This window comes from Protomyctophum bolini (genome assembly GCF_963924005.1).
Source record: "Protomyctophum bolini genome assembly, chromosome: 10".
Lineage (NCBI taxonomy): Eukaryota > Metazoa > Chordata > Actinopteri > Myctophiformes > Myctophidae > Protomyctophum > Protomyctophum bolini.
Window position 1 is genome coordinate 31,194,383 of NC_137871.1, and position 26,459 is coordinate 31,220,841.

The 26,459-nt window shown below is 42.6% G+C and overlaps 2 protein-coding genes across 5 annotated transcripts; one reads left to right on the top strand and one right to left on the bottom strand.

Moving 5' to 3' along the window:
• Nucleotides 1–2,317: 2,317 nt before the first annotated feature.
• Nucleotides 2,318–3,964, top strand: LOC308322475 (DNA damage-inducible transcript 4-like protein). The gene is made up of 2 exons (XM_080773757.1): nucleotides 2,318–2,569; nucleotides 3,174–3,964. Exons 1-2 carry the CDS (start codon nucleotides 2,353–2,355, stop codon nucleotides 3,629–3,631), a joined length of 675 nt encoding a protein of 224 aa, XP_080629883.1. The 5' UTR covers nucleotides 2,318–2,352; the 3' UTR covers nucleotides 3,632–3,964.
• Nucleotides 3,965–4,398: 434 nt separating this feature from the next.
• brd8b (bromodomain containing 8b) lies at nucleotides 4,399–26,459 on the bottom strand. 4 transcript variants are annotated; one of them, XM_080774268.1, is made up of 20 exons: nucleotides 26,410–26,459; nucleotides 24,632–24,728; nucleotides 23,085–23,154; nucleotides 22,148–22,197; nucleotides 21,770–21,892; nucleotides 21,587–21,667; nucleotides 21,173–21,237; nucleotides 19,738–19,904; nucleotides 18,695–18,739; nucleotides 18,370–18,561; nucleotides 16,623–16,725; nucleotides 15,789–15,916; nucleotides 14,905–15,298; nucleotides 14,282–14,319; nucleotides 13,827–14,041; nucleotides 11,267–11,359; nucleotides 10,098–10,166; nucleotides 9,014–9,299; nucleotides 6,366–6,410; nucleotides 4,399–5,591 (listed from the first exon to the last, which is right to left on the bottom strand). In XM_080774268.1, exons 1-20 carry the CDS (start codon nucleotides 26,426–26,428, stop codon nucleotides 5,532–5,534), a joined length of 2,340 nt encoding a protein of 779 aa, XP_080630394.1. In that variant the 5' UTR covers nucleotides 26,429–26,459; the 3' UTR covers nucleotides 4,399–5,531. The 4 variants fall into 4 exon arrangements, with proteins under 4 accessions (XP_080630394.1, XP_080630397.1, XP_080630396.1 ...); XM_080774269.1 differs by lacking the exon at nucleotides 4,399–5,591 and adding an exon at nucleotides 5,821–6,115; XM_080774271.1 differs by lacking the exon at nucleotides 18,695–18,739.

Genomic DNA, 26,459 nt, shown 5'->3' on the forward strand with positions numbered 1-26,459 from the left:
ATATCTTGCGCCACGACTTTACCCTTCCAAGTTATCCCTAAACGTATTTGCCATGTTTCTTTTATTTTTTTAAACCTTTTAAAATAGTTCAAATAGCTGATCTACAAGCTCACAACATGTAGATCGGCTAGTTGAACTATTTTAAAAGGATTTTCTAAATAGTAAAAAATGGCAAAAAAGTTTAGGGATAAGGGATAAGGGTGGCACAAGATGGAGCCATAAATGTGACGTCATTTGACAGCCAAGTCTATGGACTTGTAATGTTTGTTTAGAGTACGATGTCTGTTAAAATGAATGAGGTGCGCCTCTCACTTTACAGTTACACAAGTGTGAATTTTGTTCTGGGTATGAAGTTAGTTCGAATTTTTGGAGCAGTATTCGTTTGGAATTCCCCCCCACACACTTTTATAGATAACAATCCACACAGATATGAGCATAACCACAGGAAATAAGACTGTGTGAGTGAGTGCTGTCAGCTTACACAGGAATTTCTCTGCACTTCTACAGAAATCCACTTCCTCTTTGCTGGCCTTTGTGACAACCTTCTTAGTTCAAACATGATTGGTTGGCAGTGATGATGTCATGGGAGATTTCCCATGGTACAGAATAATTATGTATTGACTGTAATGTAGCAAAATGGTGCCTAAACTGCCTAATTATTCCCTATTTTGTGTGTGTTGTGGTAAATGTCTTCCTAGTGAATTGGGAAATACTTCCAGGCTTATGAATAGATTTTTGAGAAGACCATAAAAAGAAAAAGATGAAATAAGTATTTAATCAAAAATACAAAATGTTATACATAGGTGTGCTCTAAACAAAACAAACGTGTATGAAGCCCACTGTATTCATATCGGCCACATGATATCTTACGTCGTCATGTAGTGCCCTAAACAAAATTAAAGTCCATAGACTTGGCTGGCAAACGAATATTAAAAAGTGCATCGATTTGGCTGCCACATGACATCACGTAATCTTCAAAAGCCATGCATTGGAGTCCATAGACTTGGCTGCCATATAACGTAATTCCGAAAACCACACGTTGGGAGGAGTTAAAAACAGAACGTTTAATTGAACAAATAATAAGGGGAGAGGAAACACTGGATCCGAAATTCGAAAAATGCAGCAGTCAACAATGCTGATCTACAAGCTCACATGTGAGCTTGTACATCGGCAATGTTTTGCCATTAAAACAAAGTTTTTCTTTTTATAACACTTGTAATGACAAGACAGTTTTAAAGTGATTCATGAATGTATGGTTGCAGAAAGAAAACATGTGTCTAGTGTAAGGTGGAGGAAAAAGAAAAACAATTAAGGTTAAAAGCAAAGGCTGAGACCCCAAATGGTGCCCCTGGAAATAACGAATACATGGAGAAAGAGAAGGAAATGAAGAGTCCAAAGTTCACTGTAAATGGAAAAGTCCACATTTCCCACTACGTCAGGTAGGAGTGTGAGTGCCTTCTGTCAGACCATGTGACTCACCTCTGAGTCAGGTAGAAAACTTATGACACATGTCTGTACTTGCTCACCGCGCACACACACACAAACATGTTTTTTTTTTTTTCTCACACATGGCGCGCTCACCTTGAAGGAGCACATTCTAGAATATACTATAACAAGTGATGTATAACAGTGGCTAGAAGGCTACCAGAAAACATAATGTGAACTGGTTAATAGTGAATCATGTGTGAAGTCATGGATCTAGTCAATTCCCTCACCAATATCGTGATGAACTATTTGATTATTTTTAGTTGGGACAATTTTACAAGGTATTCCAAAAGTAGGCTAATTACGCCAAATTGAAGGAACCAAAATATTTTTATATTGATGACATTTAACCCTCGATGTCCAATAATCTAGTTATATGACCAGTCATATTTTCAAGTTTTTCAAAAAACAGTACATTCTCAGTACAAGTTCCAAACTGTTAATAAATATTTCAATCAATCATTGTATTAACCTCTCTCTCACTCACACACACGCTTTGGTATGTCAAGCCAAAAGTTACTTTTTTCCCCAAACAAATTGATTATATATTGAAAAATATATAATAATAACTTAATAACTGTTTAATTGGTTGTAGGTAGGCGTGCCTACGTGACTTGTACGTGTCAGGTCGGTGAGTGAAATGCCCGGACATGTTGCGTTTAATGTATTCTGAATGATTCAACCATAGGCTACAACGTAGTTGCTCTCACAACACAACCAGAGGCCCGTCCCACACGTGACCAAACCAACCCCAGCTGATGCAACATGTGGGGGGTATAAAAACAGGTGGCTGTACTCTTCGTTCATAACTTAAGTCTTTTTACATGGAGAACATACAGACACAACGCGTGAAAGAGAGAGCGGGGCATGATCGGAGAGACAAAAGAAGGAAACAGAATGGTCTACACCACAGCTCTAGTGTTGGGAAACGGCATGCCAACCTTATCGGAAGAGGAAAGCCTCGTCGAAATTATAGGAAACTTTTTATCTCAGCTCATTTCGAACGAGAAGAGTCGCTGCGCCGCTCGCCGGGGCAGCATCGATAGCTGCGACAATGAGGCGGAAAAGAATGTAGGCCTACCATGTAAGTTAAAATAATAATAAAATATACATAGGCTTGTTTTAGTAACTGTACCACCGAGTGTTAAATTCAGAAAGGTTTAGAGAGCACTACGAGTGAGTCAGTGACTCAGTGAGACGATATATGATGAATTGAGTTGTGCTTGAAATGTATTGTAATTCTCCAAACTGTTAAATATTTGAATCAATGTAGTGTATTGCCGAGCCCGAGTGTAATTCAGAATGGTATAGTACTGACTGACTGAGTGACATGATGTACAACATAGCCATAGCCAGGCCAGCCTAGTAAAAGAAAGCATTGCTGTACCCTTAGATCAAGACGTAATGTATTTGATCATTTTTTACCTTTTTCCACATCTATTAAAACACGATCAAATAGATTTGTGACTGCGATAGTCTTGGGCTAGCATTGCTGATGCAACTGACTCATGGCTTGGATCAGCTGATTGCAACTTTGTCACAATGCTAGTCTCACTACTCATGACTCTTCCTCGCTGAACTTGAAGAATGGTCTCCGTTGCATAAAACACCACGATATTCGGTCTTGTCACAGACATGGCCTTGAGAATGTTAATGTGTTAAATTAATGTAATTGTATTGCTCAACAGACACTGACCTGCACTCTAGGTGGGAGGAGGAGGATGAGGATGAAGTGAGGATCTTTCAGCGAGACATGACCCGGCAGATCGAGCGTTGTCTGTCCGAGGCCAAGGGATCCACTCTCCCGTGCGAAGTGCTTCTCCTGCCACTACACATGTCCGCCAGGGTCGGCCGGGACTTGGTGCGCTCCTCGGCCGGCGAGCCGTGCGGGCTCCGGGGCGCCTCAGTCAACGTGTACCTGGAGGAGTCGAAAGACGCGCTGAAAGCTCTGGGAAGCTTCTCACCCGAGCCGAGCGTGACCCCGACCTTCGAGCTGTCCGTCGTCTTCAAGGTGGACGACGGCTGGCCCCCGCTCAAACACATTTTCGTTACCGACAACAAGGTGTTGAAACTTCGACCGGAGTACAGACTGGTGAAGCGAAAGCTCTACTCCTCAGCCAGTCCCGTCATTCATGACTTTAGCTAGTGTTTACGATTAGAATAAGTCAACGAAAAGTCTGCATTTTTGGGTTTAGAACTTTAGATATTCACATTCCACATGGAGGTTTACGTTGCAATGTAGCCTACTGTTCGGTTTCCGTGTTCAAGTTCAGTAGCCTACTAGGCTGCTACAACTTTATCATGATTGCTGGAACTTTATAAGGCAAAATATTGTGACGCACTGGACTGCAGCATTTTTGCACAGATTGTTTCATGTAAACGGTGTTAATTTTATTTTGTATAGTGAGCTGGTCTCACTGCATTTTTTTATTATTATTTATGTAGTTTTGTTAACTATTCATGGGATGTGGAATAAACAATTTTGCACACAAGATTTTGTTTCTAAAACTTGTCACATCGGTATATGATTAGGGAAGTGGTTCTCTTCTCAAATGTATTCATGTCAAGGACCCCAAATTGACACATTGGGCTGTGGGCCCCATTTGAAAAGATATGAAAGGGACCCGATTAGATTTTTAATTTCAAGGATGCCCAGTTTGACAAGCATTCGGCTACAGACCCATTTAATGGCATTTCTATCTCTGGGACCTGTCTATTTAAATGGGACCATTTAGCTGGGTATCCCTTGGAACTCCATCGGAGCTGCATGGCATTCTAGATAAGATACTAAAAGTACTCCTGATTTCCCTAATCTGTAGTAACGTAAACTATAGCCTACTCGAGGGTGTGTCAAACTGCTTGCTAAATGATGTGACCGTGCAGCTCTCGGGCAAATGGACCATTTTAATAAGCTCAAATATTAGCTTTTATTAAACAAAATGTACAACACGTGATGTTATTGGCTAACCCAAACAAAACATTACATACGATTCCATCATTTGGGTACAAAACCTTTTGTACTATGATCTAACACTTAATACACACCATGACTTATGCATCACGTCCAAGTCCAGGGATGCACCAATACCAGTTTGAAAGTACTGCTCGATCCCGCATATTAGCCTTTAATATTAACCAAATATGATCCATCACTTAAACACAATCGTAGAGTGTTGGTTTGGGATCACTGGACAAAAATAATTCATCAATTTCTATATACTGGGTATTCATTTTATGTGCACTTCGAGTTTCCCTGTGTATGAAACGTGCCATTAGAAGTTTTACTTACTTGATTAACAAAAAGGGGTGCCATAGAAACAGTTACCAAACAATACATGCACCCTTAAAATGACACCTCGGAGAGCACAATGCGTTCAAATTAATTGCATACATTGTTTATCTTTAGGGAGGACTTCTAAAAATGTTAAAAAGACAATTAGCATTGTCTGAGTTTTAACCCAATACACAGAGGTCCTGGGTGTTGCATTTAGAATTGAGGTAATTTCTCTGATATCAAATCCTATAATATCCTAGTATGAGTCTGCAATATGTAACATCAGTACTGGTATCAATGCAGCCCTAAATATTATTTTATGACAACGTGGGTGCCTAGAACTCTGTCTCTTTCCAAAATGGAGCACACCAGAACATGGTGAACTCTGAACAATAGTCTCCCATCCCCCCCCCCCCCCCCCCACACACACACACACATTTCACCCCAGACAAAACTTTTGCTGGTGAACATTTTCTCTCTCGCTCATACATGTAAATGCATGTCCTATCCTGAGAGAAATGACAGACTACCCTTCGCTGGTGAAATGATACTAGGGGAAATAAAAGCAGTGTGCTGGCTTAAGAGGGAAGCTTGCTGCTCGCTCAGACAGTTTGATGGATCTGCACACACGCACGCACACATGAGCAGCCTGAGTGTACAGTTGCCTTGAGGAAAAATAACTCAAGTACTGTAGCTGCTCTGCATCCTCTGACGCCAGTGACTCTTGCTCTGTTGCTTTCTGTCTCATTCATGGCCTCAAATGTCTACAAGTCTATTTCTTCATCTTGAGGTCAGCTTCCATGGCGCTGCGGCGACCCCTGGTACCACCGTCCTGACAGAGCGAGAGATACACAGACAGTAAGAGAGAGAGAGGGATGATGGGTCAGGATGAAAACATCAAGGTCGGTTGGACAGTGTGCAGGAGGATCCATTGGCGGCCCCCCTCCCCTCCCAGCAACCCAAAGGCCCAGCCCAGTGAGCCCACCCCCCAACAAAACACAGCACAGTCCACCTTGGAAGGTTTCCTCCCCAAATGAAGAAGAGGAACGAAGAGAAACATAAAAGAACGACGACGACAAGCTAAAATAAATGGAGAAAAGAGAAACGAATTTAGACAAATAAATTATAACAAGAACAAAGGAAAACGAAACATGCGAGAGAGAGATGCAATGTTTCAATGTACAGATTACACGAGAATGGTACAAAATAGAAAATAATAATACAATGATGAAAACAAAACCAGATGAAACCAGCATGGTGGGGTTGTCACTGACTGAAGGTCGACGGAAGCTTGAGATGATGGAACAGGGGTTACTGTTGTCTTTACTGGTGTGTACGGTGAGGACGATGTGGTGCCTGAGTCAGTATAACAGAACATAGGAGTGTTTATGAGGGTGATGCGGGCCTCAATGCGCTTGTCAAGTGTGTGTGTGTGTGTGTGTGTGTGTGTGTGTGTAGGCGTAAAGACAGAGAGAGATATAGAGGTGTATTATGCCTTTAAGGTAAAGGTGTGTTATGTGCGCGCTTGTGTGTACACAGACAAGGGTGTGCGGAGCGTGGGCCCAGGTTCTGGTGAGATCAGGAGAGGAGGGACCTGAATACTTACAAAGAGAGAGAGAAGAAAAGCAGGAGAGGCCATTGGGACACTGTCCTGTAGGAGGACAAACATCAGAGTGAGAAAATAGAGAGAGAAACACGCATATGCGAAGAGCGAGCAAGAGTCGTACATGTCTGTATTGTGAGAGTGCACTCGCACGCATCAACGAGTATATGTTAACTGACCACCACACGGCACATACACCAAATGCGCACGCACATGAAGCAAGCAAGTACAGGTTAGAAAGACAGATCATAAACCATGAAACACGCTTCGTTTCTAGCATTCAAAGAGTCAAGTGAGACAGTGAACCGACGTACATATTATGGACAAAGCCAAGGCAACAGCAGAGACAATAATTCAAAGGCCTAACAGATGTAGACGGACTGCAAACAAATTGTACATGCAGACACCCAGTGCAATTATATGCAGAGCCATCCAACATGGAAGCAGATATACACAGAGACAGAGAGAGTAATGCAGAAATGCAAGTCGACTTAAGTTGTATGCACACAAAGACAGACAGAAAGTAGAAAATACAGGGGATGGGAGAGACATGCAGGAGGTTTAGGAGATATTCCACTGACTAGCAGTCTATCACAAGCAGAGAGAAGAGCAGATCTGAAGACAGCTGGAAAATGGTGTTTGTGAGATTGCATGGAGATTGCATGTGGAGGTGTGTGTATGCGTGCGAGAAAATAATATTTTGAGTCTATATAACGATAGGGAAAATCACTGGACAGTTCAGGGTAGCATAATATGCAGATCTTATACTTTGTCACAAATGTAGGAGGAAGAACTCTAAGATATGACAGATGATACACTGGGAATTATGGCTGGTGTCTAGAATTCCGAACAGGATTTTCAGTGGTTGGAAGCCGGAGGTTCCTATGTACAACCAACCAATAAATATGCATCATGGCAAGCACGTTCTGTTGTGCTGTCTCAACAACAGATGAGGCCTTTTAGTTTCTGTCCTGTATACCTTTACCTTTATCAAGATGTTTTTCCATGCAAAAAAATGAAGACTTAAATTATAAATACTTTAGCACCAATAATGGGCTTTTCATAAGGGGCAAATGAGGGGCTTATTGGCCTATGGCTAATAAGATCAGAGTAAGAAGCACATTGTAATGTTATTAATTACAAAAGAGTTTTAGAATATTGGGTGTTTAAAATTGCGTCTACACTCCCCATTTAGCTTTCACACAAACATTGTGGAATAAATATCATCAAAATGTCATGTCAACTCATGTCATTGTTTAACTATTTTTAGTTTTTTCATGTTTATCACACTTATTTATCACACTTATTATACTGTATGTGGAACATTTACATTGCCTGTTATTTTTTTCATTTTTATTTAACTGAATTACTTATTATCATTGTCTAATCTGAAATTGTCATACAAAAATGGCTAATAAAAACAGTATTAAAAAAAGTCATGTCAACTCTGTTGCAGGTGGATGTTCTGGTTATACTATAGTAAACAACACAGATGTGTGTGATCCCCATCACTGCCCTTACGTTACACATGTTCCGTGCTTTTGCTTGGTCTGGAGGCTTTTGCTTCCAGACCTTCATTACTTAAAAACGGATTTGAAAATGTCAGGTAGGTGTTCCGTGTTGATGTATGCCAACAGTGACGGGGTAATAACGACCTTCAACAAAGCCATTAACCCCAATTATTTCAAACAAAGCGCAAATATTCACATTCGACAACAACATTTTCCTTGGAACGATTGAAACATTAGAGATTGACATTGACGGTGACCTCTCTTAAAACATACCCCACCTCACTCCACCCCACCCGAGTGAACCCTACCCCAGCTCACAGGCCCCAAATACCCAATAACTAAAGCACGGGGATCTGGGGTATTTTTCACCTTAAGCAAAAAGCTCAGAATGGAAAGACATCTGCAGGGGCGAAATAATTAATTAATACCTGGCAGGGTAAAATTACAGGACATACACATACACTTTACCCAACACCACTAGACCATACTCAAACCCTACCGCAGCCCACCAACCACAATAAACCAGGTGATTATTTAAGTGATAAGTGGGATAAGTGCGAGTTTGGAAGCACACGTTTTCATTAACGCATTGTGCTGCTGCCTCCTGCATTATGTGCAAAAACAGGTGGTAACGCAGGACCGTTCAGTGACTTCCGATGAGTCAATGGAGGGTTTTGCAACTCTAGATTCAACCCATTATAAAAAAAGATCTAGTGTTGCAAATTAGCCCAGCTCTCCCACCACACCACACATAGTCTTGTGTTGCCAGACTGTTGTCTCTCTCAATTTTCAAATGCTTCAACGAAAGCTCTATCATGAGTAAATCATGATTCAAATCATGAGTAAAATAGAAAGCCAAAGTGGAGCCTCCTCCCCACTTCCGTTTTGTCTTTAGAGTCGCGCAAATTTATCTAATATAAATATAAATCATCTAAGTATATATAGTTTGTTGCTTAGCAGAAATAGAAACAATATTTGCGTGAATGGAAATGGCAGCTTCCTTACACAGATTTCGGTGTAGGTGTAGTTCCAGACTCTATACGGCATTCGGAGATTGCGGAATAGTTGTCTGGTGGCTACGCGAGACTACACCGCACCCAACCCTACCCCGCACCCAACCCTACCCCGCACCGGCCTCACCTTCTCGGCCGGCTCGCCGGGCTTGCGGCCACCCTCGCGCCCGCGGAGGCTCTTGGCGGAGATGGCACTCTCGGAGGTCTGCATGATGAGCTGCGTGGCCAGGAACTGCTGCACGTGTTCCAGGACGTCACGCTGCATCTCCAGCGCCATGTGGTAGACGTCGTGGTCCGACGAGTTGTACATGACGGCGTTCTGGAACATGAGCATGATGTCGCGTTGGAACTCGGCCGTCGTGCGGATGACGCCCGACTCGATGTTCTTCTTGATGGCCGACAGGTCCATGGGCCTGTGGGGACGGGGACGGGGGCAGCAGTTTGCATAGGATTCCTACACATTTGGAATTTCAAAATGCCATACTTTTTCCAGACTCAAATTTCGGGCCCGTGGGTCACTCTCCGGGCAAGCTGCGGCCGAAAAACCGAGGTGTGAGAGAGAAGAAGTCGGAGGGACTTACAGTATCTCACAAAAGTGAGTACACCCCTCGCATTTCTGCAAATATTTAATTATATCTCTTCATGTGACAACACTGAAGAAATTACACTTTGATAGAAAGTGAAGTAGTCAGTGTACAGCTTGGATATCAGTGTAGATTTTATCCCCTCCCTTCAGAAACTGGTCTGCAGGGCAGTATTCCAACATGATAATGACCCCAAACACTCCTCCAAGATGACCACTGCCTTGCTGAAGAAGCTGAGAGTAAAGGCGATGGAATGGCCAAGCATGTCTCCAGACAAAAAACATATTGAGCATCTGTGGGGCATTAGAGCAGTGGTTCTCCTTCAAGGACCACTGGTTGAGAACCACTGCATTAGAGCAGTGGTTCTCAAACTGTCTTTAGACCGTGACTCGAAAGAGAAATTACATATTCGCCCGGGGCCCAAACGAGTGAAAATAGCAGATCTACAAGGGTGTTAAACCATTTGCTTAGGCATGATAAAAGTTGGGTGGTTTTTGCATCATGATTTGTGAATGATGAGTAGAACACAGCTAATTCTACAGATCGGAGAAAGCTTCTGCTTTGACAAACACAAATAGAAGTTAGGAAGTGCATTGTTAAGCATTTTCAAATTGTCTGTGTTCTGACCTGTGTACAATGCTGTGGTAACCCGGGGCAATGTCATCTGACACCGGCTGCAGGAAGACACTGGCATACCTGATACAAACAACAAATCACACACTTATTATTTATCCCCATTCACAATTATGACAAATCTCATTCTAAACTACTGAAATGATTAAAATAATTGATTGAAAGGAAATTAATGTAATTTTAGTAATCAAATGATCAGCTAAATCGGCAACTTTCAACCAAAATCAGAATACTTGTCTATGTTGCTTAAATTGAGCACGTTCAACATGTCTATATAGGTTCAGACAATCTGGGAACCCATCGGTTACACTTGTAGAGACCGCATGTCGGCCATTTGCTCTCCTTTACGGCTCAACTGCCATTTGTATTCCTAACACTAGAATGGTCTCACTCTAGCACCACGCCAGGCCATCCAGGTGGCCAGTGTACTGTACCATACTGTACTGTTGCAGGCTGTACTGTACCAGGCTGTACTGTACCATACTGCACTGCACCATACTGTAGCATACTCTACTGTAGCGTACTATACTGTACTGTAATGCACCTTTACATAGTATGATAGACGTCAAAATATTTCTTCTTCCAGACTTGGTTGAGGTCATGTTACGAATGTCACAATTCATGCAACATCATCAAATATATGAAATATTGATCAATTGATATACACCGTGTGCAACATCATCAAATATATGAAATATTGATCAATTGATATACACCGTGTGCAACATCATCAAATATATGAAATATTGATCAATTGATATACACCGTGCGCAAACCTTCACAATTAAAAATTAAATTAAAATTATTATTATTTATTTATTTTAAACAAATTTCCAGACTGATCACAACAATAAGGAGTATTAAAATCAATATGGCTTCATCAGTTATGGTTGTCAATCAAATAACTTAATACTACTACCATCTCAGGTCAGAGCGATACACACCCGAAATGTTCTATCCCTATTTCAGTTGGTTTTGGCAGCTTTGAAGGTCTATATTAATGTGAATACAACCCACAGTCTATCAAAGTGGCTCTTGCAACATAACGGAATAAGACAACATCAACATTTAAATGTAGGTCAACTGTGAGGTTGGTGAAGGGACAGGTGTTGGTCAATGACAATCTTGATTGGCTGACATGGGTGGGGTGGGCCAAGGCTCACCTGTGGTTGGCTGCGGCTCTCCACACCAGCATGATGGCTTTCTTCCAGATCTTTTGGGCCTGCATGGCCTCCTGATCCTCACCACATATGGAGCTAATGCACAGCGCCGGGGGGAAAGAGGGAAAGAGTTCAAGGGACAGAACAATGACGTGGCCATGGTCCAAGTTCAATGAGAGGGGAGGTAGGAGAGAAGCCATGGGGGGGGGCAGAGAGGGGCAGGGTGGGAGGGAGAGGGACAGATGGAAAGTGGGAGGAACAGTGGAAGTGACAGGAGGACAGGAGGACAGGGAGGGAGGGAGAGAAACCAAATCTTTACACACCAGCAGCAAAAAAAACTAACTGGTGAGCACAGTGAAATAAATCTGAGCCAGGGGTCATGAAGAAGAAATAACTGACGATTGCAGGCAAAGCTTTATATCGACTTAAAAATCAGTCTTTTGCATTGAGGGCAGAGGTAATTTAGGGGTGTTGATTTGTGAGTCCTGTCCTGATTGTACCTAGTACGTCCTTGCAAAATAAAATGGCTCACAAACACTCCAAAAAGTTAACAAAAACATTTCTTTCTTTTAGATAGATATTTTGGGATGTTTTCTGTCTTTATTTACACGCGTGCGTGCATGTGCGTGTGTGTGTGTGTGCGCGCGCGCGCGCATGCAAATGGACGTAGTAGTCTGGCAGCCGAGGTGGACGGGTGGGAAATTTGGTATATAGTCTTTTTTTATTGTCCTAAACTTTTGTCTATACATTCATGAATCCACTTGCTGACCGGCTGTCACTATTGAGCATAGGGGTCTCTTGCGACCCTACCAATAACATCCTATAGCAGGCAAAAATGTCAAACTAGTGGGTTTTCATGATTCTGAATCCATTCCAAGCATTAGTTTTGCACAAAATGGTTGGGCTAAAAACAGCCATAGCCACTTAGCCATAGCCACCCAAATGTGCTGACCTCATCACATTTGTCAGAAATATTTGATGGCCAGCTGATTCCACTGCAGTTAATCACCATCAGCCTCTAGATTTGCTAGGTCCAACCACTTCCTTCTACAGACATTTTAATGTTTAGTATTTAAAGCTTACAGGGTGCCAGGAGTATGGAGGATTTCGTGATTCCCAACAAACACTATGCCAGCTGATGTCACTAATTATACTAAACTAGACATTTTGAATGTGATCAAGTTAGCATGACAACACACTAAAGCCCAACACACACCGGGTGCGCAGCGACGCGGCACAGGCGTTGCCGCGCGGCAAAGCCTGGAAAATAGAACAGTGGCGTATCGGAGCGTCAGGCGAGGCGTGAACACGCGTCGGACGCCGCCGGTGTGGGATAGGTAACGGTTCATTGAAAATAACTGTTTTGACGCGCGGCGTTCGCAGACGTGTGTGTGGGGCTTTAGCTGTGCTAAAATAAAATAAAATGCCTTCTGACTTTAAATACGACTCCACCATTGCTACTAGCTTAGCAATGCATGTGAAGTTTATGGACGTAGCTAAACAAAATGCACATTTTCTCCAATGGATATATTGGCAAATAACAAGATTGAACTAACAGCAACATCCGTGTTCATGATTGCCACACAGTTTTGTGTTCATGATTGCCAAATATACGTATTATTCTGTAGTTGTCAATCTCATTCAATACTACTCATCCACTTTTCAGTGTCCATGTGCTAATTCTAGCTCGACTACAGCTGTCAATCTAACAGCTGACCTAACTTCTCCATTCTTACCATCACTCTGTCAGCGAATGTGTACTTGTGTAACTATTTGTGTCTCGCCCTTATCTTTAGTGCAGATCCTTTTATATGAACAATTAAAATAGCATCTTTATTAGAGAGGACTATAAGAACCGTCTGAGATTGGGGCTTGTGCCATGAGGGGCTGCCGGGACAGGCCAGGAGGCTTGTTCTGTATGCTGTTACTTCTGCCGGGACAGGCCAGGAGGCTTGTTCTGTATGCTGTTACTGCCTGAATATTTGTAAAACAACCGACTACACTTCAACATTACTGGATTTTCCATTATATTATTCAGTTAGGGAAACCCCACAAAGTCAAAGGGTTTAGGGTTAGCGACCTACATGGCTCGTTAAGACTGAGGTGTGGCATGTTAAGACTGAGGTTAGGGTTAGCGTCGACGTCCGTGGCCGGTTAAGACTGAGGTTAGGGTTAGCGTCGACGTCCGTGGCCGGTTAAGACTGAGGTTAGGGTTAGCGTCGACGTCCGTGGCCGGTTAAGACTGAGGTTAGGGTTAGCGTCGACGTCCGTGGCCAGTTAAGACTGAGGTTACTGGGTTAGGGATAGTGTTAGTAATCGGTCGAACTAAAGGCAGGACAGAACAATGACACGTTACCGACGTGGCAGCCTCTTGTTCCCAAGTGACTTCCATAGGACATTAATTGAAGCCGTCTCGTCAACCCCTCTACCCAGCCTCGTCACCCCCTCTCCACCCAGCCTCGTCACCCCCTCTCCTTCCAGCCAGGACAATCACGGGACTAATTGTCTCCCATGTGTGACTCAGGTCCTTACAGATCGTGATAGAGGTAACGTTACTACTCACAACTGAGAGGAGGAGGCGGGGCTGCTGGCCAGAGAGTCAGCCGTGGTGTAGCAGCAGCGTTGGGAGTTGGTGCCGTAGCCGTCCTCGCTCTCGCTGGCCGCCGGCTCCACCTCCGAGAGGTAGGGACCCTCCCCGTCCACACCACACTCCTCCTTCAGCTCCATGATGCCTTCCTCTGGGTCCGCCTCGCTCCCTCCCTCCTCCTCCTTCACCTCCTGCGACGGACGGACAGACGACCACACACACAGAACGGCGTTGATTTTGTCAGCTACTTTTGATTTAGTTTGAGTAAAAGTTGAGTCATCTGAAATGTTTGTGTGTTAGTCTAGTTTTAGTCAACAAAAAGGTTTTAAGGCCAGTCCAAACCAATGCAACTCCTTGCAACCGCCATTGGGGATAAGTAGTTGCATGACATGTTGTGGACTGACCTTTAGGGGTTTATTAATGTTACTCACCTTGGATTCTTTCCCTGACACAGAACTGTCTTCGGAGTCTGTAAGATGAAAATTAGTTTCATTTGAAAATGCACCGCAATGGGAATTCTATATGCATGCACTGCCCATGCTATACAGTAAAGATCCACTGTCCATTTAGATTTAGTGTAAAGATGGTTACCATACGCGCGTCAATTTTGACACTCAAAAGTGTTTTGTTAAAAGGTAAAATCACTATATTCTGATAGTAATCATTGCTATAGACTAGAGTTTTTGTTCAGTAACAGGGGTCTCCCTGTCTCTCCAGCTCTTTTTTTTTCTTCATTTCAGACAATCAGGAGAGAGTATAGCCATTTATCAGCTTAATTCTTATAGTGTTCCAGTTCCAATTTTGTCTGCACATATATTTGTGTCATCAAACACAATTCCACTTGTTTCATCTGTATTCTGACTGCGTTCTCTATCCTGATTGGTTAAAATTGGTATCCTAGTTTCAGTTTCGGAAAACTTTCTGTTTAATAAAAAGCTTGAGAGTCCAAACACTCTATAGCAATGATTTCTATCAAATATAGAGCTTTATAACACTTATTTTAACCAACGAAAATCACTTTAAATTGACACTCAGGATTTGACCGCGTACATACCGAGGCAAGGCGGGTTGGGTTCAGGCTGGCTCCACTCCTCCGCTTCGCTCTTCACCGTCACCTCCGTTCCTTCCTTTTCGGCCGCACACTCCTCCGTGAGCTCGCCCCCCGTCGCCCCTTCGTCAGAGGACGTCACGTCGCTTCTCGCCGCCTCACAGTCCCCCTTGAGCGCTTCTTGCCTCATCATGGCCTCTGGTTGGTGGTGGTGGGTCTCCGGGGCCAGGGGCGCGGCGGCCTCCGGGGCCTCCAGCGCGGGGTCGACCGGCACCGCAGGCACCACGGGCTCCGAGGACTTCAGCTCCTCCCAGGGGCCCGGGAGCGACACCGCCTCCTCGCAGAGAGAGAGGGCGGCCTCGACCGCCGCGGCATCCAGGGCTTCGACAGAGTCATCCACCTGGGAGGGGGAACAATAATCAGAAAACATTGTATAGCAACCAACAAAACTCTTCAGGTGTTAAGTGCTGCACAATAATAATAATAAAAAAAAGATTGAGATCTAGATTCAGACACATATATCATTTCTAAATTTGAGCAAGAATCCTGCCACACTAATTGGCTGTCCAATTTAGTTACCCTTTTTGCTACACGAGACTCTAAGAGAGGTTTAAGTCAAGCACTTTGATGTTGTCTGTTTAAAGCCACAGTAGTTGGTTCCAGGTGCCACATGTTGAATGTAGTAATGTTCAGCAACTACAGACTAAATAAAGACAAATATTTTCATGGAAGAAATTTGAATCATGCGAGAATCATGATCTCAACTCTTGTGGAGGACAATCGAGATATACATTTGAATGGTGCAGCACTAGTATCGGCTGTGTCCATTTCTTTGCGTGATGTGGTGTTTTGTGGACACACGGTGGCGGTTCCTGGCCGCCGTGCCTTACCTTCTCCTCGATGATGGCGATGATGTCCCCGACCGTCTCCAGGTCCAGCTCGTCTCCTATGTAGGACACAGCCACCAGGTCGTCTTCCACCCCCAAGCCCGTCTCCTCAGCCAGCTCTGCCTTCACTGCTGCCTCCGGTACACCCTCTCACCACACACACACACACACACACACACACACCACATCACACACATACACACACATTGGAGAGAGGGAGATCAAGAGTTTAGTTTAGAGCATAACTCCACAGTTTAAGCCAATGCATACATTACACGCCATTTTGGAAAGAACTTCCCTAGTACTTCCTTCACAGGTGTTATTACTACCGATGATACTAATAAAGGTCAAACAGAGTCAGGGTGCTGCTATTGTGGATGTTGGCTCACTGGAAACACTCTGCCAAACCAGTGGGTCTCAAAGTGTCCTTGAGTGGGTTCCAAATGGTCCCGTACGGGTGTGTAACTCTGAGTGTACAAATGGAACCAATTGGACCCGTAAGGGTTCCATTTGTACACTCAGTTATGGGGTCCTTGAAATTAAAGAGTTTGAGAACCACTGCACACTAAAGTAAATTGAACAGTAGTATCATCGGTAAGATCTGTGAAGGAAGGAGGGAAGCAACCCGGAAGAAGGAAGAGCTATTCTGTGTGCATATGGGCCATTGGTGGCCTTATAATATGTCCTCAGCCGTCTTTTTTGTATGGGTTCAAAATAAAAGAGGAGAAAGACAGTGTGTGTGTGTGTGTGTGTGTGTGTGTGTGTGTGTGTGTGTGTGTGTGTGTGAGTGAGTGAGTGAGTGACAGAGACAGACGGCGACTTTGTAGTGATATTTACCTGTGGTGATGTCATGACCTGCTGGCATGACAGTACCACAACTGCCGCCAGTTGTGGTCTGAACTCCGTTGGTGAGGCTGGCTGTGGCATCACCCTCTGCTACCTAAGAGAAAATAATTTAAAGCTCAAAAGCAATTCAGTGGTTGAATCCCTTTTTTTATCCATTCGATATCATCAATAAACTGTAGGCCTATATCCAAACTGCTACATTGCAGAGAAGTAAGTTATATAACAATCAATATATTTTATAACCCATGACAAACCTTTAAAAAGTCTAAGCTTGCCTGAAGGCCAGCAACTGACTTACTCAAGGAGACCACACACCGGCTGCGTCCGCCGCGCGGCGGACACAGCCGCCTCCATTATTTTCAATGAACCTATCGCACACCGGCTCCGTCCACCGCGTCGCCTGGCGCACCGATAGAACACAGTTCTATTTTCCAGGCGGCGCCGCGCGGCAACGCGTCGCGCCGCAGACGGTGTGTGATGGGCTTTAAATGTTTCTCACAGTAGATTTCTAAAGACACTATCTCATGGTTGACTAACCCTGGTAAGAGTAACCACTGTTGACCAATTGCCCCTTTAAAAAACAACACACTTATTAGGCCCACAGACTGCAAAAAGACAGACATGCCGTTTCATTTTTAAATTAGAAAATGTATGTTTAACGTAGATGTTGAAATGGAAAATTGTGTTTGCAAGTTTAGTTATCACACACTGGTGAAACGGAACACACAGCTTGTCCTGCTGTCCTTTATGTAGACTTAGCATTCAATAATGTATACTCACACAGCTTCAATAGCTTGCTTATGATTCTTGATGACTATTTCTATGTATTTTTTTTTTAATATATTTTTTATCCCACGATGTTGTAACCCATTTATCACCCCTGTGTCAATCATCTAATGTGATCCTGGGCTCTACACACCCTCCACCAACCTAGTCCCCATAATTATATGGGGGACAAGGGGAGAGCAACAGACTTGAACTCATGCTTCCTTCATGCCTGAGTGTCCAAGTTGCTCCTTTACACCTGACAGGGGGGAGTTTCCCTGGTTGGACGTAGCGCGTGGAAGGAACACGTTATTCCAACCAGTTCCTTTACCCTCCATCAGGCGCCCCGGCTGGCCAGGGGGAGGCAGTTTAGTGACCAGGATTATTTCTATGTATTTGATGTATTATCTTGTGTTGTTGTTACTGAAAATCGCTCTGGATTAAGAGTGTCTGCTAAATGCCTAATATTTTTATTATAACTGCAATTTTAATTACACAAGGGAACAAATTCATCCAGTGACATAAACCTGGGTGTATTATTGTATTGGGCCCGGTGCCAAACTCCATGACAGCCATGGATTGGGATGATGTCACAAAAGGACTCGCACTTGACCAATTACAGAGCTATGTCACTTTCCTTAAATCCAGTTTTTAATTGAGCTTAATCAAACTTTTAAGAGTTAACAACTGATAACATGAAAACAAACTAAACACAAAAATTAGGGGCCATTTCTTCAATGCTATTTTTTAATCTGTAGTACACACAAACCTCACAGAATGTGCTCTCACATGTTAATACTGCAAATGAATAATATTACAGTATACCACATTGGCCCTAAGCACAATTACAAGTTTGCAAGGGAAATGGTTCATTTGTCATAAGTTTCACCTTACATCTTACACTTTGATTTAATTAATTATGGTATTCTTTGCTTTAAGCAAGACTCAAATTCAAGCTAAAGTTCCATCTCACCAGGCGGGGGCTGGCTGAGATGAGGCTGCCTTTCTTCAACAGCTCTGACAGTAGAGGGGAGGGTGGCGGCGTGGACTTCTGAGTAAGCAGCCTCTTCTGTGGGGAATCGTCTACTAGAGCCCCCAGGCTTCCCTCTTTAGGCCCTGGGCCCGGACCATCTGTTGAGGGCAGGAATGTTCCTATGCCCTGGGCCTGGTGGACATGATGAAAGAATTAGGGATGCACTGAATGGGAAATTCTTGGCCGAAACCGAATGTAGGAAACGGTTGGCCTAATACCGAATATGAGTAAGATTATATATCGTTTAGTTATTTTATTTTTTTACCAGTTTTTGTACCATTGCTGTCATGCCTGGACCTTTGTTGTAGAGCTACATGATAATGGCAAAAGACATGATTACATTTTGATCACGTCGTCATCACAACAAAACAGTAGGTTACAAAAGGTAACCCCGGTTCTTTGACTATTTGGTCTATGGGCTCTAAAAATCTACCAAACCGAATACCGAATATTCGGCTATTCGGCCGAAAAGTTTCGGTGGCCGAATATTCGGTGCATCCCTATAAAGAATGGCATGTATGAGAAGCTACACCTCTACACGTAAATGTATGTCTTGTACAGCTACACCTTTATATTAATTATGATTAATACATTATGATGTAAATAAATAAAAATCACACCTCACTTCTTTAAACAAACATTGCACTCTAAACAAACAAAAGTCCATTGATTTTCAAATTAAAATAAAACATGATCATCAGTTATTATGATTATACTAGGAGGAAGATTTCTTTCAAAAAAGTGTACAGAAAGTGTTAAAATTGTTTTTATGTGGCCACACCCACCAGTTCATTAAGTATACCTGGTTTTCACCATAGCACCACCCATCTGAACTTAAGCCTCGCCCACAGCTGTTGTTGTTGTTGTTGTTGTTGTATGATAATGTGGGAGGGGATAGGTTTATGATTTCACTAAAATGGTGTTATTTCGATTGGGCCTTTTGACTCAGTCTTTCAGCTTTCAGAAAGAAACCAAAAATACACAGGGAAGACATATTTGAATATTATAACCACACCTGGGGGTCTATTAGAGTAATGTTAACTCAATAGACACATGCAAAACAGAAAAGGTACATCTTTAAAAGTCCATAGACGTGGCTGCCATATGACATCATTTCTGAAAGCCAGATGTTGGGAGGGGCTAGCACCCCTGAATAATAAAAAAACCACAACAAAACAATATACATATAAGATATATTCTGGGTGTTTCACGTAAATTGGTTCATTATCCTTCCCGTAGGCCCACCACTGCGTAATTAAAAGTGAACCAGTGGCCTGCGAGGTGGAGTGGCTGAGTGTGTGTACTTACAGCTGGGTGGGCGCCGGTATCGTCAGAAGGGGTGCCGGCGGTGTCCATGGGGGGCGTGGGGATGGCCATGTCGGCCTGGGAGTCCACGCTGGGGGGGCTGGCTCCCAGCGGAGAACGCACCGTGACGCTGGGCAGCCGCTTGGGAGTGTTCTTCACTGTCTGGCGAGCTGCAGGGAGTGAAGGCACGGGGAGGGACTTTAGACAGAGCCAGTGGTTCCCAAAACAAAACAGAAATTAAGATATTCGCCCGGGGACCCAAACTAGTGAAAAATGGCAGATATACAAGCTTGTAGATTTAGTTATTTGTAGTGCTATTTTCACGTCTAAAATATCTTGTTCTAATTTATGGAATTTCTTAAGATTTTTTCTTTCATTTTACTTCTTCATGGCATTACTGAAGAAAAATAATCCCTGGTCCTTGTTATTAATTCATGAAAAGTTTTACTTTTTGGGAATGTTTTTTGAAAATGCTTTACAATAATAATTAAAAACTAAATGTAGGAAACCAAAGATAAGTGGGCCCATAGAAATATGTCTGGAGACAGTGTTTGGGAAGCAGTTTTTTTTTTAGACCACCAATGGCTAAACCAGAACCACTGGCGCACTCTGGTGGCTCAGTCAGGTACTTCCTTCTTTTACCATTGCTGTCCTACTGTTTATTCACATGGTATAATGAATTAGCTGCAGAACTAAATCTATATGCAGTGTTATATGCCAGCATAATCCCAATGTAGAGCCAACAGTAGCTAATACACAACCATTATATTTCTACCGCCTGATAATGACAGGCAAGCAGAAAGTGAATTATAAAGAAAATACAAAATAAACATAGGGCTCCAGTGATCTTGAATAGCCACTGGCCGGTAGCAATTTTCCCAATCTTGGGTTGTATGGTGTTCTGGTTAAATTAAAATGTGTGTAATGATGGTGAGGAGACAAGGGCACGGTCCAACTGCTTAACTAATAAGGTGTTCTAATTACAGTAACTGCCAAGATTCATGATTATATCTGTAATTTCAGGAAAAGAGTCACGATTTGTCATTGTTTTTGATGAATTGCTCAGCCCTACCCTGTGCATAGGTTTACAATATTTAAACAAGGCTAATAAACCAGTGGTTCCCAAACTTTTTCAGGTCAAGGACTCCCAAATTGACAGTAATTAGCCCGCGAACCCCATTTGAAAAAGATATACCAGGGATCACCATAAGAGAAGATTTTCACGGCTCTAGCAGTGATTTTCAACCAAGGACCCCCAGTTTGACGTGCATATTGGTCTACGGACCCCCAATGGAACCATTTGTACACTCTCAGAGTTAGACCCATAAGGGTCCATTTGGTTCCTAACTATCATTTAGCTGGGGACCCCCTGGAACTCCCTCAAGGACCCCTGGGGGTCCCCGGACCCCACTTTGGGAACCACTGAAATAAACCATACCCTGATAGGCCGTCTCTGTGGCTTTCCTCTTCTGTTCCGCCTCTTCGTCATCCTGCTTCTTTTTTCTAAATAGACAAAAAAAAAAGAAGAAATAATAATAATAAAAACAAAACAATAAACTAAAGGTTCAAGGATTGTGGTGATTGTGGACTTCTGGTTTAAACCCTCTAGCCGGCTATACATGTGTGTAACTTTAGAAATGAAAAGCAAATAGAGGGGATACCAAAATGCAGCACTGCTAAAAGTACAAATCAGTCCACATAATATCTGCACAGGCCATCGGGTCTTACAATGGTTATTATTTTCCATCAGCCATCCACAGACAGGCACATTGCTAAAAACACTGACAGGCACAACACTAAACTTAAGTAGGTGCGCAGACAGCCTGACAATCCAAACAAATCAGGGTCTTACAGTGTGATGTCTGTCCACAAATCCTTCAACTGGGAGTCCAGATGACCCGTCTGAATTAGATCCACTTCCTTCTTCAGCTTCCTACAAATAAAAGGAAGTGCAGGGGGAATGGTCATGTAATTTCCCAGTATTCAACGACCTTTATGTGTGTGTGTGTGTGTGTGTGTGTGTGTGTGTGTTTACCTGTACTTCTCTTGTGTGTCTCGCAAGAGCTTCTTCAACTCCTCTATCCTCTCGGCGGTCAGTCTGCGCACAATCACATCCTCAATGGTCTCCACCACTTCACCCTTCTCACCGCGCTTACGTCTGGAGTGCGCGCACACACACACACACACACACACACACACACACACACACACACACACACACACACACACACACACACACACACACACACACACACACACACACACACACACACACACACACACACACACACAGAGAGATCAAGAATTTAGTTTACAGCATATCTATGATTACTATTCGACATTTCACTCACGGTGCAAGACAACTAGATATTATTATGGTTGCATGATGTGTTGTAAACATTGTAATACTGACTTGGGTGCTTCAGTGGCTTCCAGCAGCTCAGAGTATTGTGAGGCACAGTGCTGTGGAAGACAGGCAGAGTTAACACAGACAAGGCATCCACTCAACAAAACTAATGCATTGTTAACACAGCTGACTTAAATGGTAAACATGTTATCACTACAGAGGAATGGGTAAATATGTGCAAAACACTAATTATGCCTACCAACTCAAGAATGTGGAGAGAATTCTGTTGGAAGAACCTAATGAGATTTTTTATAACACCTAAAATTAAGTCAAGACAATTGAAAACAGAACAGCCATGCTGGAGACAGTGTGGCCACAAGGAGGCAGGCCACGCTCATATATTCTGGACTTGTCCTGAAATTCAGAAATACTGGCAGGATATCCACTCCACACCTTGGAGACCATTCTGTGTTTTAAGATTCCTCAGACTTGTTCCTTTTTATTGCTGGGAAATATCCCTGAAGAGTTTCTAATACATGATAAATATTGAATCAAGATCCTCTTAGCAACAAGTAAGAAAGCGATCACACAACGCTGGTACCAACAGGACCCACCAACGAAAGAACATTGGATGGACATTACTATGTTATGGAAAAACAAACATTCATACTTAGACTACAAGAGGATAAGTTCTATAAAAAGTGGGAAAAGTGGGATCTCTTCTTTAAGCCTAGCGATAATGTATGAGGATTTCAATGAATGTTTCCTGTAATTATTGTAATATGAATGTTGGAATATTGTTTTTTCTTTCTTTTGTATTGTCTTTTTTTTTGTCCTTTCATCGATACAAATTAAGTGAAAAAAACATGTTGAAAAGTGGTTGAACTAGGGCAATAATGTTATGAATTGAAATTAAATTTCAATACATTTTCTATATGATTCCCCAACACCCTTCTTGCTATTTAACCTCCACTTTGAAAACTGGTTAAAATTATTAAATCACCTTTTGTGAGAACCAGTCAGGTGGACGTCCAGGCTCTGAGAAAGGCTTGATGGCTCTGCTTACAGACACCCTGGAAGGTCAAGGTCAGGTTCATTAGTATGTTCCCAAACTGGGCAATTCATTTTACACTTTACAGCAGATAATAAAAACAAAAACTGAAAAAACACAGTAAAACATATATAGAAGTCAGGATAGACGTACATTGACACAAGATCCAGATAATAACAGTTTAAATACAAAGTGCAACTACAACCATCCTCCGACCCACCCCTGAAACTAACAGCTGCTACTGTACCTCCTCCTGCTTCCATTGTTGATGGCACACGTTTTTTTTTGCAGGGGCAACCAACTGGTTGGGGAGACAGGGCCTTCGCAGTGGCCGCCCCTTCTCTGTGGAACTCACTCCCAACTCACATCAGAGTTGCCCCATGCCCCCACCATCGAAACGTTCAAAAGCACACTCAAAACCCACCTTTTCAGACTGGCTTTCCCTACATATCTTGTTTGTCCACTTTTGATTTCTAGTTTTTAACCTTTTTACTAGTTTATTTTCTAATAAAATTGTTTTTACTTCTGTTTTGTAAAGCGACTTTGGGTACCTTTAAAAGCGCTATATAAATTGAATGTATTTGTATTATTATTATTTCAGAATGGCACATACTGGACAATGAAAGTGCCTATATGAATGTATAGTTTGCTCTTGGAAACAGCTGTGTTGCTCTTCGACATGTCTCATTTAGGTCCATGGCTACTGCAGAAAAGTGCTCTGGAGGGGGAAATGACTTGGGGACTGTAATGTTTCTCTTCCAGATTAATTGTAATTGTATTAATTTGCAATGTCACTATTGTACATGTGTACTGTACATTCCCAGAGAAGATTCAGGGGACACCGCAGCAAAAGCAGTAAGAATTAAATGCAGGAGAGGTACGGTTTAAGTTAAAGCAAAGTGTTTATTTCATAAAATTCTACCGGTGTAGACATGTTATGAGCTACTTTCTGTCAAGAAATTCTTTGGAGGTGATTATTTTTCTACGTGTTAAAGTTTGGAAGCGCTTGTTTTCCCAGTAAAGCAACCTCCTGCTGCCTCCTGCATTATGTGCAATTTCAAAACAGGGCGTTTCCAACAATGCTTTCAAACTTGAACACTTAAAAAAATTATCACCTGCATGGGATGTATTGACAGAATGTAGCTCATAATAACATGTCTGTGGTGGATTTTTATGAATGCACAATTTGCCGATAGAAAAAGCAGCTGCAATGTATGTTGGTGAGTTTACCGTTGTTTATACAATCATATAGGACTTCTCTGTTTGGATCTGTATGGGCTGTCAATGGCTAGTGTTGCAACTCTGGATTCAACCCATTATAAACATCCAGTGTTGCAAATTGTGGTTACTAGAACATAATGTGACCAGCAGTGTTCTAGCATCGCAGCTTCAACTGGCACGTATCAGTGTCGAGTGAGGATGTTTTCCAGTCAGTTATCTCCAACAGATTAATAAATACCCATGATGATAACCAGTGGAAGTGCATGCTGTTGCTTTACCAGTTTTGGTCACCACTCCTCATAACAGAGGAGGCCAGGCAGAGTTTCTCTCTGACTGACCACGGCTCTGTGGGACCCACATTCAGGATCTTGTGTTCTGGGAAAAAAAGGAGTAGAAAGTACATTTCAAACGAAAGTACAGGTCAATACTGTTAGAACCAGAACAAGCACAAAGACTTCAATTCATCAGAACATATAACATACAAATATACACCCTTTCTTACAAGGTAAGAAAGGGTGTATATTTTCTTACCTTTCTTACAAGGTAAGAAAGGGTGCTCTTTGAGAGCGGTTTTGAAGGAGTCAAGGGATTCACATTTCTTAATTAATGGCTGTTGGTAGGGTGTTGCACATTTTGGTGGCATAGGAGCGAAATTAATTTAAACCCTTGTTTGAGCAGAATCTGGGTTGCACGTGGTTTGTTGAAAACCCTCTGGTGTTGTGATTGTGAACTTAGAAAGCATTTTGACAGGTACTGTACTGTCTACATGGGTATCTTAGTGGTGTAGCAAATCTTGTAGACCAGGCCCATTGCAAGTTGCTGTACTCTGTCGTCAACCCTAAGCCATTCCCAGCCTATCAAAATAGGCAGGGGTGAGGTGGGTTCTGGGAATAACGCCAAGTAGTAGCCTGATCAGTTTGTTTTGGGAAGTACTCTGGAGCCTTGTTTTAAGGGCCTTTGAGGTGCTGTGGTAGCAAGAGGTGCATGCATAGTCGAAGAAACCATATATGTATTTTTGTTGACCAGTGAGGAGATCCTGTATAGGAATCTTGTTCATTTCACATTTCATTTCTGGTGTTAACTTAGGCCAGTCACAGAGACAGGTGCTCTTTTATTCCAAATTTTGGTAGCATAGCAGTAGAACGAATTTAGCCCCACGTTTGTGCCTAATCTGGATTGAATGAGATCAGTGAAGCTGGCTCTCAGTGTTGTGTCTGTGTCTCTCTCACGTCACTGAAGTAGTTTGACAGGTACATGGGAATTGGTCCCTTGAGTATATTGAAGACCAAGTTGCTGTGTACTCTACCCTGAGCCATCCCACCCTATAATGAGCAGGGGTTAGGCGAGTCCTAATTTGGGTCCCCCCTGGACACAAAATTGGTAGAGCCATTAGGCTGGAGTTTTAGTTAACTTGGTAATACAGGGGCGTTGGGAGAAAGTTGTCCGTGTTCTGTTCACCAATAATATTGTCTTATATCTATTCTATTCTGATTTGTGTGTGTGTGTGTGTGTGTGTGTGTGTGTGTGTGTGTGTGTGTACTACGTCTTTAAATGTTATGATTAATTGAAAATTGACCCTGATGTGAACAAGTCAGTGCTTTTCCTGGTTTTATCCTCTTAGCAGATTTTGTATTGACCTGCACTTTCCTTGAACTGTACCCATTCTACAAACTGTACATACAATTTTCAATCAATCAATCAATCACTCTAGCTGTAAACAAAGGGAGTAAACCCTAAAAGAAGGTAGTTCGCTATTAATACAGCTTAGTGTGTTGCCCCGAGTTAGCGCTACATAAATAGCTTGTTGCAATGCATATTAGTACTAGTTAATTTTGGGTCTGTAGATCATGATCAGGTATTTATGTTAGGTCTTTAGCATTAGCATTACTTGGCTCTGTTGGGGGGACACATTCGTGAGACACACAGCGGCGTTTACACGCACAACAAGCCATTAAGAATAAGAAAGCTATTGGGTCAAACTAATATAAACAAACGTATTGTTCGCGTGTGTTATTTGTATTATGAAGAAATACATAATAAGTGAAATATCACTCACTGCCGATGCCGCTCGCCATTTCTTTTGTGACAAGGCCGACAGGCCGTGAT

Coding starts and splice junctions, on each gene's coding strand:
- LOC308322475 (XM_080773757.1), top strand. CDS start 2,353: ATGATCGGAGAGACAAAAGAAGGAAACAGAATGGTCTACACCACAGCT. Junction 2,570..3,173: donor AAAGAATGTAGGCCTACCAT/GTAAGTTAAAAT, acceptor ATTGCTCAACAG/ACACTGACCTGCACTCTAGG.
- brd8b (XM_080774268.1), bottom strand. Junction 19,905..21,172: donor CACAGAGACGGCCTATCAGG/GTATGGTTTATT, acceptor CACTCCCTGCAG/CTCGCCAGACAGTGAAGAAC. Junction 18,740..19,737: donor ATACCGGCGCCCACCCAGCT/GTAAGTACACAC, acceptor ATTATCATGTAG/CTCTACAACAAAGGTCCAGG.